The sequence below is a fragment of the Branchiostoma lanceolatum genome, chromosome 1 (assembly GCF_035083965.1).
Source record: "Branchiostoma lanceolatum isolate klBraLanc5 chromosome 1, klBraLanc5.hap2, whole genome shotgun sequence".
Lineage (NCBI taxonomy): Eukaryota > Metazoa > Chordata > Leptocardii > Amphioxiformes > Branchiostomatidae > Branchiostoma > Branchiostoma lanceolatum.
In genome coordinates, this window is record NC_089722.1 from 41,411,356 (window position 1) to 41,428,536 (window position 17,181).

Below are 17,181 nucleotides of genomic sequence, written 5' to 3' on the forward strand. Positions count from 1 at the left end.
GGAAGTATCTATAAGATAAAGACAGGGAGTAATGTATCAGAGCCAAATGTTTTATAAGTCCAGGTTTGCAGCTTTGCCAGGTTTGATTGTGACTTCCCTGTGGACATTGTTTTAGAACAGCGCGTGACAATCGTATCAGGCGGTGACTGTGAATGTGATGTTTATTCTACCCCCTTTGAAAAACAGCATCTCCTCTTCCAATGATTATACAGGATGACACTTATGAAAAATATGGATCTAGATAAACATCATATGGCGCATCGCGTGGCGGTGGCATTATGGCAGAGTGTTTACCCCCAGAGGTCCTGAGTTCGAATCCGGGGGCCCCTGATTTGTTCCGTCGATGTTGCCCTTTGGGAAAGGCACTTTACAAGAATTTCCTCACTTCACTCGGATGGAAATGAGTACCTAGCTTCGCTTAGGGATGTCCCTCGGATAGGACATTAAATGGAGGTCCCGCGTTTACGAAGAGGAAAAACTCAAGCACGTAAAACAACCAACCACACTCATCGAAAAGAGTAGGGGTCCTTCCCGATGAGAGTGGATCAAATAAATCTGTCTAGATTGGCAGCTTGAAGTCTTTAGTACAAACCTGGTGTGTTACGCCATGAGGTAGTTTGGCGGGTATGCAAAGCAAACAAAACACAAAGAAAATAATGTGATCAGCATTGGCTAGAGAAACGTTGGCGACGTAGTTTTGCTCAAGTTGAGCTGCTGTTCCATAACATTCCACAGACAAACCACACGAACAGCAGTTTAAGGCACCCAGAGCACTTTATGAGTCTTGAAAACTGAAAATATTCTAGTTGCTGTAATCTTTATGAAATTGACAATTAATGCCACTGTTTACCACATTTGCGTTCGGATTTCTTATGAAAAGTGCGCAAAAACGGCACAATAATAAGCTACTTGGTGATCTTTTAGTTTCACCCGCCCACTGTAAATATTGTAGATACCATAGCTTCGCCAACCTCCACCACACAACAACATCGTATCTTCGCTCATTCAATTTCGATATGTAATGTAGTGTTATTGAAACTTACTATGTGTAGGAATGACTAGAAATTTGAGCTTTTTAATTCAAGTTTCAAGCAACATAAAATGCTCTGGATGCCTTAAACTGATCCATGAACCTTTGCTAAACCGCATTTCAGGGACAGTCATTGACATCTCTGATAGTCTGGGATTCAAGCTAATTCCCAGGCTGTTCTCTGAATCGCAGAATGATATAACTTGCTGTTGCGACACCACCAACAGATGGCGGGTAATAATCTATACTCTATGATATTGAATTTCATATTTCCTATACAAGTTACAGTTAGTGCAGTTCCATTACAAGCTGGCAGTGCAAGTGACTGCTTGAAGGAGAGAGAGAAAATTAAAAGCTAAAAGCCCTCAGCATGATTGTAACTATGAGCCCTGAAAATGCGTGAAAACTGTAAATAGCTGGCGTTCAAGTTACTTTACAAGACGTCATGTTGCATGGCAACAGTATCTACCAATCAAATCAAAGCATCATTCTGCAAGTTCATCCTCAGAGGGACATTAGAATAAAAGTGAGGCAGTTAAAGAGTACAACTTTTAAAAACAGGACTTAATCACTCATATTAACAGAATGACCAAAGAATGGAGCATATTTTTGCCTGAAAGTCTATCCCGAAGTATCATATTGACAGGGGCTTGGAGGCTTGCAATCATAGGCTGATCTCTAACAATCGTGTAGTGATTAAAAGGACAACGGCCATTATTATGTCCCTTTGAGAGACTAGTTTGGCAAGTAATTTTTTTGCCGTCTGTCATGCCAATTCGATAACTCAGCTTGTTCACACAATATCTATTATTCACAGTCTAGACTGCATTTCAGGGACTGAGGCACCGAATTGTGTATTTGAGAGGCTGGAATTCATCCTGTTAAAAGCAGTATATCGCTGTAGCTACACCACCGAAAGATTGTTCTGCTATGAATCTCAATCTCAGTGATTCGTCTCATTTCAACAATGCTAAAAAGGAAAGCACTAAAGGAAACATTTGTTGTCTAAGTGGGGATAGAGAGTCAATTAAGACAAAATCCCAAGATCTGCTTGGAGATAGGCCTAGATAGTACCTGATGCGTTGGCGCGGTAGAGGCCATGTTGCCATGGCAACTAGGGAAAGCCTTGTCCCACAAGATGAGACAGTTAAGAAATACCTACCAATTTAATGGAGAACCCAAGGACATAACAAACCACGTCACGTGTAGTAATATGGTATCGTATAATTATGAATTTGATAGCGTATTAACACAACGAAATAGTCCCTTTGAGAGAATGTTAAGCCTTCAGTTCTGTGTATGTGAGAGCCTCAGGACATCGAACCAGGTGTGCGAATGCATCCTACTGCTCAGGTGATTACATTTTGCAGCTTAAGACTTTTTGTACCTATCAACTTACAATCCTGTTTTTGTAAAGGCGTGCAGGTGGCTTCAAGGACATGACGTCCACGGGATTCCAACTCAGGGACAAATGGTATACTGTATTTTCTTATTAAAGTTCGAACCCTGGATTTGTGGCAAGTTGCAGAGTGACAAATCTGCTGGGTTAAAACGTAAAATGTGAAAACTGAAATAAAGTATGTATCCCTTCTCAAAAGATCTTGAACACATTTTTAAATACTTAATGTATGTTAAGCCATCAGTTCTGTGTATGTGAGAGCCTCAGGGATCGAACCAGGTGTGCGAATACATGTTACTGCTCAAGTGATTACATTTTGCAGCTTAAGACCTTTTGTACCGATCAACTTATAATTCACCAGGTTGTATTATTTCAGCCAGTAGGTACCCATGTGAGTAATGAGGCTGTTGTAACGCACTCGAGGCACCTCCTCGAACACGGGACCCCCATTTTCCGTCTCTTCCGAAAGACAGTGCAGCCCCGACAAGGATACCCTTCCCGGGATTCGATCCGGGGTCTCCCGGATCCAACTAATTGGAAACAGGAGGCTCAACTGCGAAGCCGCTACCAATTGAGCTACAGGCACATCCCATATAATTCTGTTATTGTAAAGGTGTGCAGGTGGCTTCAAGGACATGACGTCCAGGAGATGTTGATAATTCCAACTCAGGGACACAAATCACGTACCGTATTTAATTTAATAAAGTACGCAGAATTAAAGTGCACACCCCGAATTTGTGGTAAGTTGCAAATTAATCTGCTAGATTGAAACGTAGACTCAAATAAAATCTGCATCCCTTCTCAACAGATCTTGAACACATTGATAGATTATCAACATTCTAGACTATCCATTATCAAAATAATGATATATTATCTTCTTGCCTAAACTTTGGCAAATCCTACTTCTCGTGCAGTGTATTTTGATACAGGAAAATATTAAGTTCTTGCAAAGATCGTAGCAAACACTTTTCAAGCAAGTTCTTACATTATTTCATTTCACAGCAGATTGTGAGCTATGTAAACTCAAACCTGGTCCCTCGAAACCCCTTTGTCATTTTTCTGCCGCAGATCAGTTGCGACAATGGAAGTGCGCACTGTTAAATCTGGACTGCCCTGGCCACAGGTGCTCGGATGCAAACGTCATATGACACACACTAAGGTAATTGGTAAACAGAACTACGACGTTGGTCGTAGTTCACCTCGGTCACTTCAGGTCATTGGGATATGGGGATAACAACAATTACGTAGCTTCAGGCAAACTTGGTTGAACTGTACACTCATAATATAGTTACATCCAAGCACACTAACACCGAACTTGGTTGAACCAAGGAGGTTTAAACCTCCTTGGTTGAACTGTACATTCATACTATAGTTACATCCAAGCACACTAACACCGAACTTGGTTGAACCAAGGAGGTTTACCTCCTTGGTTGAACTGTACATTCATACTATAGTTACATCCAAGTACACTAACACCGAACTTGGTTGAACTGTACATTCATACTATAGTTACATCCAAGCACACTAACACCGAACTTGGTTGAACTGTACATTCATACTATAGTTACATCCAAGCACACTAACACCGAACTTGGTTGAACTGTACATTCATACTATAGTTACACCCAAGCACACTAACACCGAACTTGATAAGAAGACAATTCTGACACGGGAGATGATTTTGTGCTATCTGATTAATATGTGTGTAATCGCTTTCTACAATGTCCAGTTAGTAAAAGCTGTGATTTGGTCGACAAACGCATTGTTAAGGGGGGGGGGGCATAGCGGGGTATTATATCTGTCGCCTATATACCATCTTAAGCTTACAACATATCAAAGAAACCTCACTTATTTTCGTCTGCGTCTTCTAACGTTAGGTATTCCACATCATAAACTGGGTGTGTATGCTTTGTGCTTTAACAAAGCGTCTTGGACCGAATGACCCTTTGTCAGCCGTCGCCACAAGATAAATCTTATTGACATAACGATAGCTAGAATTCACCACCAAATAAAAGATCAATGACGTAAAAAACACACTCTTGACTGTTACTTAGTTACTAATTAGTAAGTGACGGCCAGTGACCAACCGACGGTTGTATAAGGCCCTGTGGGAAGAGTGGGAAGTAGTAATACTTAGTGGACTTCCGTCCATTTCCTACTACAACTACTACTACTACTGCTACTACAACTACTACTACTACTACTACTACTACTACTACTACTACTACTTCATTAGTGAGGCCTTCAGGTGTCTTTAGCGATACACGAAGCCAAAGAGAATAGAAGGATGATCGGTCTTGTTGTTATTGTCGTCACTGCTTTGCTGTACGGCGGCTCGGCTTCAGCAGCGTCCGATCTGCCCCACCATGAAGTACTTGACGAGAACGGGGATTTCGTCCTGTCCTGGACGTTTGATGACGAGCAGATCGAGTTCGAGGCCCGGGTGAAAACCCGCGGGTGGCTCGGCCTGGGTCTGTCCCCGAACGGAGGGATGCCGGGATCGGACATCGTCATCGGCTGGGTGAAGGACGGACAGGCGTACCTTACGGTAAGTATTTTTTTTAACCGGCCATTTGAAATGTAAAAGAGGAATCCTGCACTATACAACCACCCAATAAATTCAGCTAACGTTAACTCCCAGAGTCAGTCTGCTACTGACTGCCGTGGTGTTCCCATCGGTTGAGGCCTGGCTAAGACAGTGACTAACACAAGTTACTCTTCGGTACACTGTTGAAATGTTGCCATGGTCTTACTGGTAATGTGAGACATGGCTGGCAGTTACATGTGTACATGTACAGTTCTACATGCACATAGCCCCTGTCTATTCTGGTTTCTGTTTTAATAGACTGACAAATTGATACCATATTACAAGCCACACTTCTAAAAACACCTGCCAAAGCTTATTCTACTGTGAGGAAGATATTTTCAAATTAAAAACATAGAATTAGGCACTTTGATAATCAGATTTGAAATTTGAAAATTGGAGCACAAGGTTGGTTTTCCTAAAACTGAAAGTTGGAGATGGTAGTAGCCTTGATTATGTAACATCTACATGCATTTGATAATTTAGCATGGTTTGACAATGCTTCCTTGAATACCAGTATAGAAAAATATTTGAATTTTGACCAGTATCATATGCAAATCTCACTCGGCCATTGTTTTCAGCTTGTAGACAGTTTGGGATTTTTATAAGTATATGTAGTTATGGGGGCCAATTCACCCCTCAAACTGCCTCGGCCATTGTTTTCAGCTTGTAGACTGTCTGGGATTTTTATGAGTTTATGTAGTTATGGGGGCCAATTCACCCCTCAAACTGCTGGGAAGGTCACAGCGGGGAGTACTGTAAATAATGAATGACCTACCTCAAATATTAGATTACATATTGTAGTCATTGTATAATCTAAGTAACCTTGTACGTAATGTGAACCTTATAAGCCATGAGGCTTAGCGTTGTTAACGGTTTTATATATAGCCTAGTCTCGTGCATTTCTTTTCCATATGCGCTTCTGCTCTACTGTATATTCTAGCTTTGCGTTTTGTGTACGCCTCCATATCTGTGTTTGACGTGCTTTGTGAAAGTTGGTACTTAACTTCGAATACTGTTCCCAGGGCTAACCCTTTGTAATAGCCTTCGGCTAGCTGGGGATGCACTATTTTATTCCAATATTGAAAAAAAAATCTTTTTTTTTTTAAAGCTTTATATCTCGATACTTAGCGGCCAACAGTTTTTCAGTACCTTATAAATAATTCTTATACAACTGTATGTTATAACTAATACATTTTTACCAATAACAATAACAATGTCAATGATGAGGGGGTCTAACTTCAATTAAAGCAAAAATGGCATATGACATGGGAACTTAAGGGAACCTATGTGCAAAGAGTCACTAAAAGTAATATTAATGTTACTCACTTGGCCTATAGGACCGTTACGCAGAAGAGAAGGCACTGCCCCCTGAGGACGAGAGTCAGGACTGGGAACTTCTGTCTGGGTACGAGAACGACACCCACACCGTCCTCAGGTTCAAACGGAAGCTGCAGACATGTGACGTCAGAGATCGCGTCATCAACGTTAGTAACAAGAAATTGTTTTACTTGATGAATCTTGTCGTGTTGTTCACAAAATCAAACGTCAAGACCGTGCATGTTTTTTGTTCCCAAAAAGGGACAAATTATTTTATACTACTATATAAACTCAAAACTTACACGATTTGCTCCACTCATTTTCCATAATAATCGATGAAGCGAGTAGTTGTCGAACGCTATAATGGTGTCCACCATTTGCATTTCATCGGACCGTAGCTCAAACATACACGGTACTTTGCTCTTGTTTCTAAGTAAGATTGTATCTAAAGAAAAATGTATTTTTTAATCTGTTTTTTTCGTCTGTGAGTTGTACAAACCTATTACCTTCCATCCGAGATCTTGCGAGGGCATATTTTGCACTAGGACGCAACGTGTTCTTTATGTTCACAATCGTCAGTTTCCTGTTTTTATTGAACTTTTTATAGTGTGACAAAAGATATACAGATCCCCTCCCGAAAAAACCGCTTGAGCTACTATTCACTGAAATTACAATAAATGCACCCGTCACCATGTTGGCAATATGAAGTCATGTTCTATTAAACTATATGAATTCGTGGACAAATGTTTCAAGAAGAGAGAAGAGACTCTGTAGATTTAGATGGAATATAGCACAATGTTCCTTTTCTTTTACTTCATGAAACCGAATGCATTTAGCCCATGTTGGGCATGAATATGCAAGAAAGTTCATTGTCATTGTCATTAAAGCGTACCTCATCTGGTATGTGCATTTAAGCGCTATTGGAATAAAATAGTACTGTAACAATTCTTGTTCTCTCGCAGAAAGACACTCTGCGTGTTTTGTGGGCGTGGAACGACGAAGACCCAGACGACGCAGGTCCTGCCTACCACCGCCAAAACCGCGGGGTCCGCAGCAGCGTGTTCCTGAGAAATAACATTGAATCCGAATCTGTGCCTAGAAGCGTCCAATCACACGATGTTACCATGACAAATGTAAGTAAGCGATCCTTACACTGTGTAGATAGATGGATGAATCAAATATGTATTTTTGAAATTTTAAAACTGCGGTTTGATCTGTAGCTAAGCTAAATACATTGATGTACCAATAACATATACCTTTTAATTGTTTTGTTAAAATAAGTGTATTTAATTTTTCATATATCGTTAAGTTGTTAATTGAAGAATGTACAAAGGTACATGTACTTTTGTTATGCCGATTAAGTATAGCGTATCAGCTAAGATTTCATTCATCATAAGCTCTTAGCATGTTTGATCGTATTCATCGAGACCCAGAGACTTCGTGTATATTGCCCTATATTTGTTCTGAATTTTAGGATATTAAACTTCAAAATGTAGGTATGCTGATTATTCCCGTTTTCTGTACATGCATTGGCTAAAGCTGCGCAATTATTTATAACAAGAAGATGAAACTAATATCATGGCCGGGGATCACATTCATAAACAATCATGTATCTCTTTCTTTATTTGTCATAGCCCCGATTTTATCAAATCAATATGGCACCTTGACCATTCTAAAGCTACTTCAAGCTCTTTACTCCGGGAAGGAGGATGACCTCCTTCTGGGAGTATTGGAAATGCTTTTGTTTGCACGTTCGCAGCTAGAACTCACGTTCCCGTCATCGCATTGGTGTGTAACTTGGTTTATGTCATGCCTGGGCCTGATATGGGTGAAAAATTCCGGACCGTGTGATAACTATCCGGATCACATAGGGTTCGGGAGTGTTATCACACAGGCTTCCATAGAATATTTCGAACGCTTTTCGAGCGCGCCGGTTGCGCGGGCGTCGGAAATTCGAATACCGGATTCGGAGATTGGAATCAATGTTGCTACAGTTTCTTGTTCGAGGACACAAAACTCCCTCAACTTCTGGCGCATTCCGCATTGAAATGTGTGTTTTCCCGGGTGCCTACGGCCGTCGGGCGATCCGACCCGCGGTCGGGCTGGTACCTCGGGTGATACGGAATACCCCGTGTTGTATTCTATATATATCGTTTGCTAGGTTGGGCGTGGTGATGCACAATGTCTTTGTTACATCGTTACAGGTTTTATCGCCAATGCAATATCGTTATTGCACCCCTGTAATTCATGGCATGTGCCACTGCCCTCCCATAGAGACCATGCTTTAAATCCGTTCCGCATCGCTGAATGTCGTAAGCAGATACAGGGTAGATCCTTTCGCTACTTGCTGTGATTGTATAATCACTGTTACATTGTAAAAAAGACAACGTGCATCACCACACGCAACCTAGTTCTGTTTCTCTCCAGGCAACCATTCCGCCAAAGAGGACAGCGTACTGGTGCAGGTTGGTTGAGATGCCGAAACTGCAAACCAAACACCACATCTTTAAGGTATGTGCACCCTCCTTAAAGCAGGACCCCTATCGCTCGATTCGTCGTTGGGGCTCGCTCGCGCAGGGACCCTGCTCTTCAGCGACGGTAGACACGGTTCTGGCGACGTTACTGACAGTTGCTCATGAATAATCAATGAGCTATCCTTATTTGGCGGTTTATTTGTTCTGAACCTGAAGTAACGATGTGAGACGTAACCTGATCGGTTAATAGCTCCCCAGCGTCCTTTGCGCTTTTGCTTGAGATGAGGTTTAGCAAACCCTCTGATTGGCTGAAGCTGTTTTGGTGGCGACGGCGCCAGAACCGTGTCAACCGTCACTGAAGGGCAGGGCCCCTACGCGAGCGAGCCAACGACGAATCGAGCGATAGGGGTCCTGCTTTAAGGAGGGTGAGGTATGTGTAGCTTTACTAGCTTTACTGTTGGTTTTCCATCATTTTACCAGGGATAATACGACCCTCGAGTTGAGGATGGGACAAGTTCAATGTGAAAAGTGTCCGCATCACTTCGGTTAGCATCTTTTTTCTCTCTCTTTATTGATTTTTCAAAGACAAGGTAAATGCTAGCAGAATATGGACATACAAGGGTCACAACAAAAACCAAATAAAAACCGGAACAATGTGTACAGGGGCAGTACACAATCATACACTTACAGAAAATCATCGGTTAGCGTCTTTACGACATGTGCCAGGACTATCAAACTTGACGGCTTTTATTTACTACAATTTAGTTGGCAAGAATTGACGATGAAGGAAGTTTGTTATTTGTTGTGTTGCCTTGGCAACGGGTTTCTGACAGGCATATTTGACTAAATTCGTTAACTTTGGGTTATACAATGACGATTTAAGGTTTTCTTGCTACACCACATTTGTTTTCCAACATCATTAGCATCTCATGTTATATAATGTCACATTTATGATCAAGTATTCATACTTCATACTAATTTGTGCATGTCATTGGTCAAAATTCAATATTACATGAAAATGTGATGTGCATACATGATATTCTACGAAATGACCTTTTAACTAGGGAGGTACATGTAGGTAATACTTATTAGATATTCTCCATAATATTCAAGGTTCAATCTGTAATCACTCCTGGCAACGAAGGCATGGTCCATCACATGATAGTTTACAAGTGCCATCCCAATCCGAACCGCACGGTGTCGCCCCATGAACATCCTGGGCACGAATGCTTTACTCCCAACATGCCCCAGGACTGGATGGAGTGCTACAAAGGCAGCCTCATCGCAGCTTGGGCTGTGGGCACTGGGGTAAGAGTTCAGATTTGCTTTATTACATCAACTTGCATTATAGCCTGGAATCCAAACCTATTATAGCTCCCGAGTCTCCTCTCGATCTCCGCATTTACTCCCGAGTTTGTGGAGAGGGGCCTTGGGAGCTATAATAGGTTTGGATTCCAGGCTACTTGCATTAATGTCACGGAAATCTTATTGTGAATGTAAAATTACCCCCGCACGACTAAGTGAAATCGTTTGTCGGCAGTCAAGGACCTCGATGTATAGGAGAGAATTTAGAGAGGTCATGCTTTATGTTCCCTTGTGCTGACTGCGCTTCCCCGTCACTGGTACTGACTGTGTTTCCCTGTCCCTAGTGCTGACTGTGTTTCCCTGTCCCTGGTGCTGACTGTGTTTCCCTGTCCCTGGTGCTGACTGTGTTTCCCTGTCCCTTGTGCTGAATGTGTTTCCCTGTCCCTGGTGCTGACTGTGTTTCCCTGTCCCTGGGCTGACCGTGTTTCCCTGTCCCTGGTGCTGACTGTGTTTCCCTGTCCCAGGTGCTGACTGTGTTTCCCTGTCCCTGGTGCTGACTGTGTTTCCCTGTCCCTTGTGCTGACTGTGTTTCCCTGTCCCAGGTGCTGACTGTGTTTCCCTGTCCCTGGTGCTGACTGTGTTTCCCTGTCCCTGGTGCTGACTGTGTTTCCCTGTCCCTGGTGCAGACTGTGTTTCCCTGTCCCTGGTGCTGACTGTGTTTCCCTGTCCCTGGTGCTGACTGTGTTTCCCTGTCCCTGGTGCTGACTGTGTTTCCCTGTCCCTGGTGCTGACTGTGTTTCCCTGTCCCTGGTGCTGACTGTGTTTCCCTGTCCCTGGGGCTGACTGTGTTTCACTGTCCCTGGTGCTGACTGTGTTTCACTGTCCCTGACTGTGTTTCCCTGTCCCTGACTGTGTTTCCCTGTCCCTGGTGCTGACTGTGTTTCCTGTCCCTGGTGCTGACTGTGTTTCCCTGTCCCTGGTGCTGACTGTGTTTCCCTGTCCCTGGTGCTGACTGTGTTTCCCTGTCCCTGGTGCTGACTGTGTTTCACTGTTCCTGGTGCTGACTGTGTTTCACTGTCCCTGACTGTGTTTCCCTGTCCCTGACTGTGTTTCCCTGTCCCTGGTGCTAACTGTGTTTCCCTGTCCCTGGTGCTGACTGTGTTTCCCTGTCCCCGGTCCTGACTGTGTTTCCCTGTCCATTTCACTGACCTGTCCCTGGTGCTGACCGTGTGTTTTCGTTCACGATTCTGTATTTTCAGGCCTCATTCGGATGCTGGCTGTTGTCCCTGCACGTTTCATTTATTGTGTTTCCTGGGTCTGAATACGTTTTCTTTTCCAGGATGTCAGCTTCCCCAGCCATGTCGGTTACCCCATCGGTGATGAGAATGACGGAGGCCAGGTTCTGCTGGAGGTGCACTACGATAACCCGCTACAAAAGGAAGGTGAGCAAAGTACTAGATATGTTAATTGTACTTAAACAAGTTTTTAACTGTGATTTCCAACACAAGAATTGGACTTACCCGAATTTTCGACCGTACGACATCGGTCTTTGTCAAGAAGTGATCAATCCACCGCTGGGATGACGTCACGTTATGCAGATAGCACGCGTGACTCCGTGAGTAGTGAATCGTAAGTAGCGGAAAGTCTGTGGCGCCCGCCGTCTCTGTTGAGGGATGGTCGTAGGGCCCTGATGTAAATGGCTTCCTTGATGCCTCTTGCAACGAAGGTTAATTGTACTTAACTTTGAGAATTCAGCTTTTAAAAACATTATTGTTTCTAAAGGCCTTTCAATTTAGTGTTGGCTTCCGCACTTTTTAAAAATAATGTATCTGACTTCACGTAAGTCAACTTTATGCACGTTTTGGTCACTTAACCAAAATATCATATTCTGACTATACATGCATATACAGTTAGCAATTTTCAGCGGAGATTAAAGACTAAGTTTCTTAATCTAGGTACAACGGATAATTCCGGACTGAAGTTTCTCTACACACCGGAACTACGTCAGTATGACGCAGGCATCCTAGCTGTGATGTCAAGCGTGGACTACTCGCACATCGTTCCTCCCTATGCAGACGACTTTAGGACAGAGACATTCTGTAACCAAGAATGCCTCAGCGCGGTAGGACAAACAATTCTATCCTACAAGTTACTCATTTGTCAGCGTATGTACAACTGTATTCTTTTGTTTCATGTTTCTGTAATGTATCTTTTGTTTATCTGAATAAAGTTTTTTTTTTTAAATTGAAAAAAAATTATCCTAAATATTCGGGGCCATCTTCAAGAAAATGACTTTGACAGTAAACGCCAACTATTGTAATTTTACTGGATGCCCAGGGAAAATCAAGTAAAATGTTGAGGCCTTCTCAAGAAAAGTTTCGCACACCTTGATGTCTGACGTTTGCATACAGTGGTGTAGACTATATGTATTCCTTTAATCGTACAGTAACATTTAGCTGATCCAAAGCATCTACAATGCAATGAACATGTATCCTACAGTTCATGGATGAGGTTGGGGAACCCATCCGTGTGTTCGGAAACATGCCGCATGCCCACCTGCTCGCCAGGAAGATCAGAACGTCCTTGATAAGAAATGGCGTGGAGACGGTACTGTCACAAGACGACAACTTCGACTTCAATCTTCAGTATGTCCGGATGTTGGATGAGGAGTTTACCATCCAAAGGGTAGGTACCCCTAGGAATGATATATTTGTACTTAATTGCACAACAGTTGTTTAAGATGTACAAGCTACGACAACTTCTATGACTTAACAATAGTCCACTAGAATACGTTGATGAAGGTTAGGCATCCAGTAGCTTGAGTAAATATTTTTGGCGTAGTTCACAAGAAATTTTGTTTTCTGGAATCAGACTACGTTACTTTCTGTATAGTTTTTAAGGGAATTTCTAACAATTATGTTTTATTTCTATAATTGCAATACATGTGTTATCACCTTCTAAGCCACGTGTTTTTTTTAATCGCTGAACTTAGAATTGAAAATGCCATACGACCATTCAAACCGATGAATACCATAAATTCCGTATTGATTATAGCAAGGAAAAATTGCTCACTTTTCTTGTAACGTTGATGATCAAAACTTTGGGTTGCACGGCATAAGCGAGTGAAATGTGTAAATTGGACGTTTCACATATTCTAATTCTACGTACACGGGCAATGAATTAATATAGTTATGACTTATTTCGCAACTGTTTGTTTTCAGGGCGACACAATCATGACAGAGTGTACGTACAACTCAGCACATCAGAACCAGTCTGTCTACGTAAGTCCAGCACACTCTGCATAAACATTGTTATGGTTAAGCCCGCTTCCGGCTATTTTGTCAGCAATATGTTACTATTATTATATATAACTGTCTGATTTGTAATCATATTTTTATTGTTATCACTTACTACTATAATTTTGTTATGAATTGTTTCGTTTATGTTATTTTCTGTTAATCAAGATGGGGGAAGACCTTGTATAAGCCATCATGGCTTTTTTCTTCCCCCAGCACGTATATTTTTTGTTCTATTCTTTCCAATTATGTACTACAAACTGATTTTAGTATGTGTAAATAAATCAAATCAAATCAAATAGCTTCTAGCATTATAAAAAGGTACCCAACACCTTCGCTTGCGTTTTTTTTTCATCAGGGAGGATTGGGAACTGAAAATGAGATGTGTGAAAGTGTCCTTTTCTACTACCCGCGGATAGACATGATCCTCTGTGAAAGTTCTCCACATCCACTGAACATCCTAAGCTTTGCAGGCGTCGAAGAAATCAAGTAAGAATAGTCATCAAGATATCAAACAATTATCTAAAAAAAGGGAATAGCAATAAGTATTCGGTAAAGTTTTTGGTAAAGTTTTTTTTTTCTTATCATAAAATAACCCAAAGTGCACGTCCTGTAAACCTGAAAGTTTAGGTAACACTACATTAAATCTTAAAGATTAGCGGTCAATTCTGGGATCTTTGAATAAATGATTGACGTCGTCTGACTAAACGATTGAATTAATGAAACATGCATGAAGCATAAGTGAAAATCTTAGACCTGATTTCCTTGCTATTTCAGATCGAATAAACCGTTAAGCAACACGGTGTATTTTCCTTAGTTGACGTAGGGAGTTTTAAGCCTCCACCAGGCCCTCTTACGGGCGTATTAATCGTAGAATTCGGCAGAAAAAGGAATAATTAGCCAGTAGAGTCAGTCCACAGTGAAGATCACATTTCGCCCGTTTATGGCCTGTGATATGTCGGTAGGTCTTTTGATGTCCAGTAATCCCTATCTAATAGGTGCTAAATGTAGTAGCTTAAAATGATCCTTTTATTGCTCTGCGAGCAGACCGTGACAGAGCAGACAAGCCCAGGACATGTAACAGGAAGTGCCTTGTCCGTCACTAAGAATTTGATTGTCCATCTGCAAGTGAAACCCTGGCGTAGTTAGTCTGGTAGAGACTTGGGAGTTTTACCGACTCACCGGGAGGACTTTGATAACAATATATTCCTATAGAAAAACAACTATATTTTCGGATCAAAGCACTGCAAAGAATTGATGAAATACATTTTGTCTCAGTTACAGCTTGGAGGCTCCAGGATGGATAAATAACATCCCGATTGTGAAACCAGCCAACATGTCCGACATGACCTATGAGGATGTTGTGGAGAGTATGGTCTGGGACCAGGAGAAGGCGCAGCGATTCTCACGGCATCTCCGGGAAGGGCCGTTCATCTCTGACTGCGGGTTCAGAGGGCAGAGCTTCCATGGCACGGTGAGGAGTAGTGCTGCGTACCGGTACTGTGTACCAGTACTGTACCGTGAAATGATTAGGTACAGGTCCAAAATACCGGGTCATGAAGTACCGGTACTGTACCGATATAAATTTACACCAATGCTTATTTTGTGACTGATCTCCTGACCTCATGGCCACATACAACACCAAACGCGACCAAAGTGATACCTTGGAACAACGTAACTAATATGCAATAGATCATTCAGGCAGGCCGGCAGTTTTGAAAGAAAGGCCAAGGGAGTTTGGCGGTAGGAAACCTAGTTGTTTTCTTTGAATAAAGATACTGAAATTATTGAAGAAGTTCAGAAGAACACATGTTAATGTTTCAAATTGTTCAGGTACAGGTACAGGTCCGGACCTGTACCTAAACCTCTGTACCGGCACCTGATATTACATTTAGGTACACAGCACTAGTGAGGAGTGTAATAATGTTGCAACAGCCAACAACAAAACTTAAGCCTTCAGGAACATTTTAAAACTTATTTGTATCGAACCTTTTTTTTGTCAGTCAGAAGATCTTTATTAGCATTTTGCAGACATTCAAGATAACAGTCTGAATTATAGCTAATTTACACAAAATTGATTTAAAATATTCATAATTTTCCAGAGGAACGACTTATTAAAGATCAGCAATACAATTATAAGATACATAATATAGTACAGTACAGTTCAGATGATACGAGTGCTTGTAATCTATATGGAGGTGTTCGACATTAAGGCTCAAAGAGATTCGTTGTGGAGCAGCGTTGCTTGGTACAGAAAAGATTTTTTAAAGTCTCTCAGTTCTACATTTCGGTAGTGAAAGACAGTAGTGAAACCTTCCTCCTATATTATCAGTAACATAAGCGTAATGACGCACACTTCGGTTAAACCCAAAAATTACACGGATAACATTTCACGAAGGACCTTTTGAGCAAATGTATTTAATTCCGTTGTTTTGTAATTTATATTTCCTACAATATGCAAAGATGTTTACAGAAATACCCTGGGAAAATGTGACACATTTTTTGCTCAACTCGTCGTCGGAAGTCGCTCGTATTCGAGTACTAAGATTCATCCAGATCAGCTTCAGTTGTTGTAGCCTGGAATCCAAACCATCGGGGGCTCCTCGATATCTCTACGGCACTGGGAGTGACCCCCGCCCGCTCAGACAGCTTAGTCCGCTCGGGGTGTGTTTACGGCCTTGGATTAGATTACGTCGCCGCGGCTGGGAAAGTAGGGTGGCAAGCGGAAGTAGTGGTAGCGGTAGGAAGGCTATCAAAAACGGTTCAATAAAGCAAACTGGGCCCGGTAAAAACCCCTAAGCCGACCCCTAGAGACTGGGACCAGGCTACAGTTGTTGTTTTTCAGACAGGGTGGGAGTGGAAGGATACGCCGCTTTTTGCTCAACTAACCATGTGTTCTTCCTTCAATGTACTTAATCCAACAGTTTTTCATTTCAGAAAATAATTTCATCAGGTTGGTAGAACATAGGATATTTGGAGTTTCTTTTAACACAACCAGGTAATCTCACCTGCTGACGTTTCGGTGTCTGTCAGACACCTTCTTCAGAGCTTCTGACCGGAGTACTGCTTCTCACCGCTATAAGTAGCCAGAGTAGGTGGCGCTTTTGCGGCGAGTACCCCAGTCAGAAGCTCTGAAGAAGGTGTCTGACAGACACCGAAACGTCAGCAGGTGAGATTACCTGGTTGTGTTAAAAGAAACTGTTTTCATGTTTTTTAGTCACGGTTCCGAAAGGAGAGTCCCCTGCCCAAAGCATCAGTGCCGGCTGCGGCACCAGAGGACGTCTGTAGTTCAGCTTCAGGACCAGCCGGGCCCGAGATGGCCGCCATGACGGGTGTTTTGTCTCTTGCGATATTTTCAGTTCTGTCCACACTGTAATGTTGTCATGTCCGACTCCTATTTCCATCTACATAGGTCAATTCCTCCATAAATCATTCCAAAAGCGAGACAGAATTACCCATACATGACTATATATTGTAACAAATACACTGGTTTCGAAAATATTTTGTAGAATTGTAGGATAGATTAGCCTTGTAGAACAGATTGTTGATTTTATGCCACACATTGTACCATGTACAATTGTTGAGCAATAAAGTTCACTTCACTTCACTTCTATCTTAGTATAGAGAATGCACGGGTAGGGTCTGCACGAGGTTATTGAGTATCATATTTCACACGTCCCGTAATTCACCACAAATGGAATTCTACAAGACGTCGGCTGATTATGTATTGATACATTGATACATAATCTATTGGAAACTAACACTCTGCATGC

The 17,181-nt window shown here is 42.1% G+C and overlaps 1 protein-coding gene across 1 annotated transcript; it reads left to right on the plus strand.

Moving 5' to 3' along the window:
- The first annotated feature begins 4,556 nt into the window (after positions 1-4,556).
- LOC136426684 (DBH-like monooxygenase protein 1 homolog) lies at positions 4,557-16,784 on the plus strand. The gene is made up of 12 exons (XM_066415444.1): positions 4,557-4,977; positions 6,354-6,500; positions 7,296-7,540; positions 8,703-8,844; positions 9,921-10,115; positions 11,452-11,554; positions 12,068-12,234; positions 12,612-12,797; positions 13,334-13,393; positions 13,767-13,897; positions 14,687-14,882; positions 16,626-16,784. The coding sequence occupies exons 1-12, from the start codon at positions 4,717-4,719 to the stop codon at positions 16,782-16,784; spliced, it is 1,992 nt and encodes a 663-aa protein (XP_066271541.1). The 5' UTR covers positions 4,557-4,716.
- Positions 16,785-17,181: the final 397 nt, after the last annotated feature.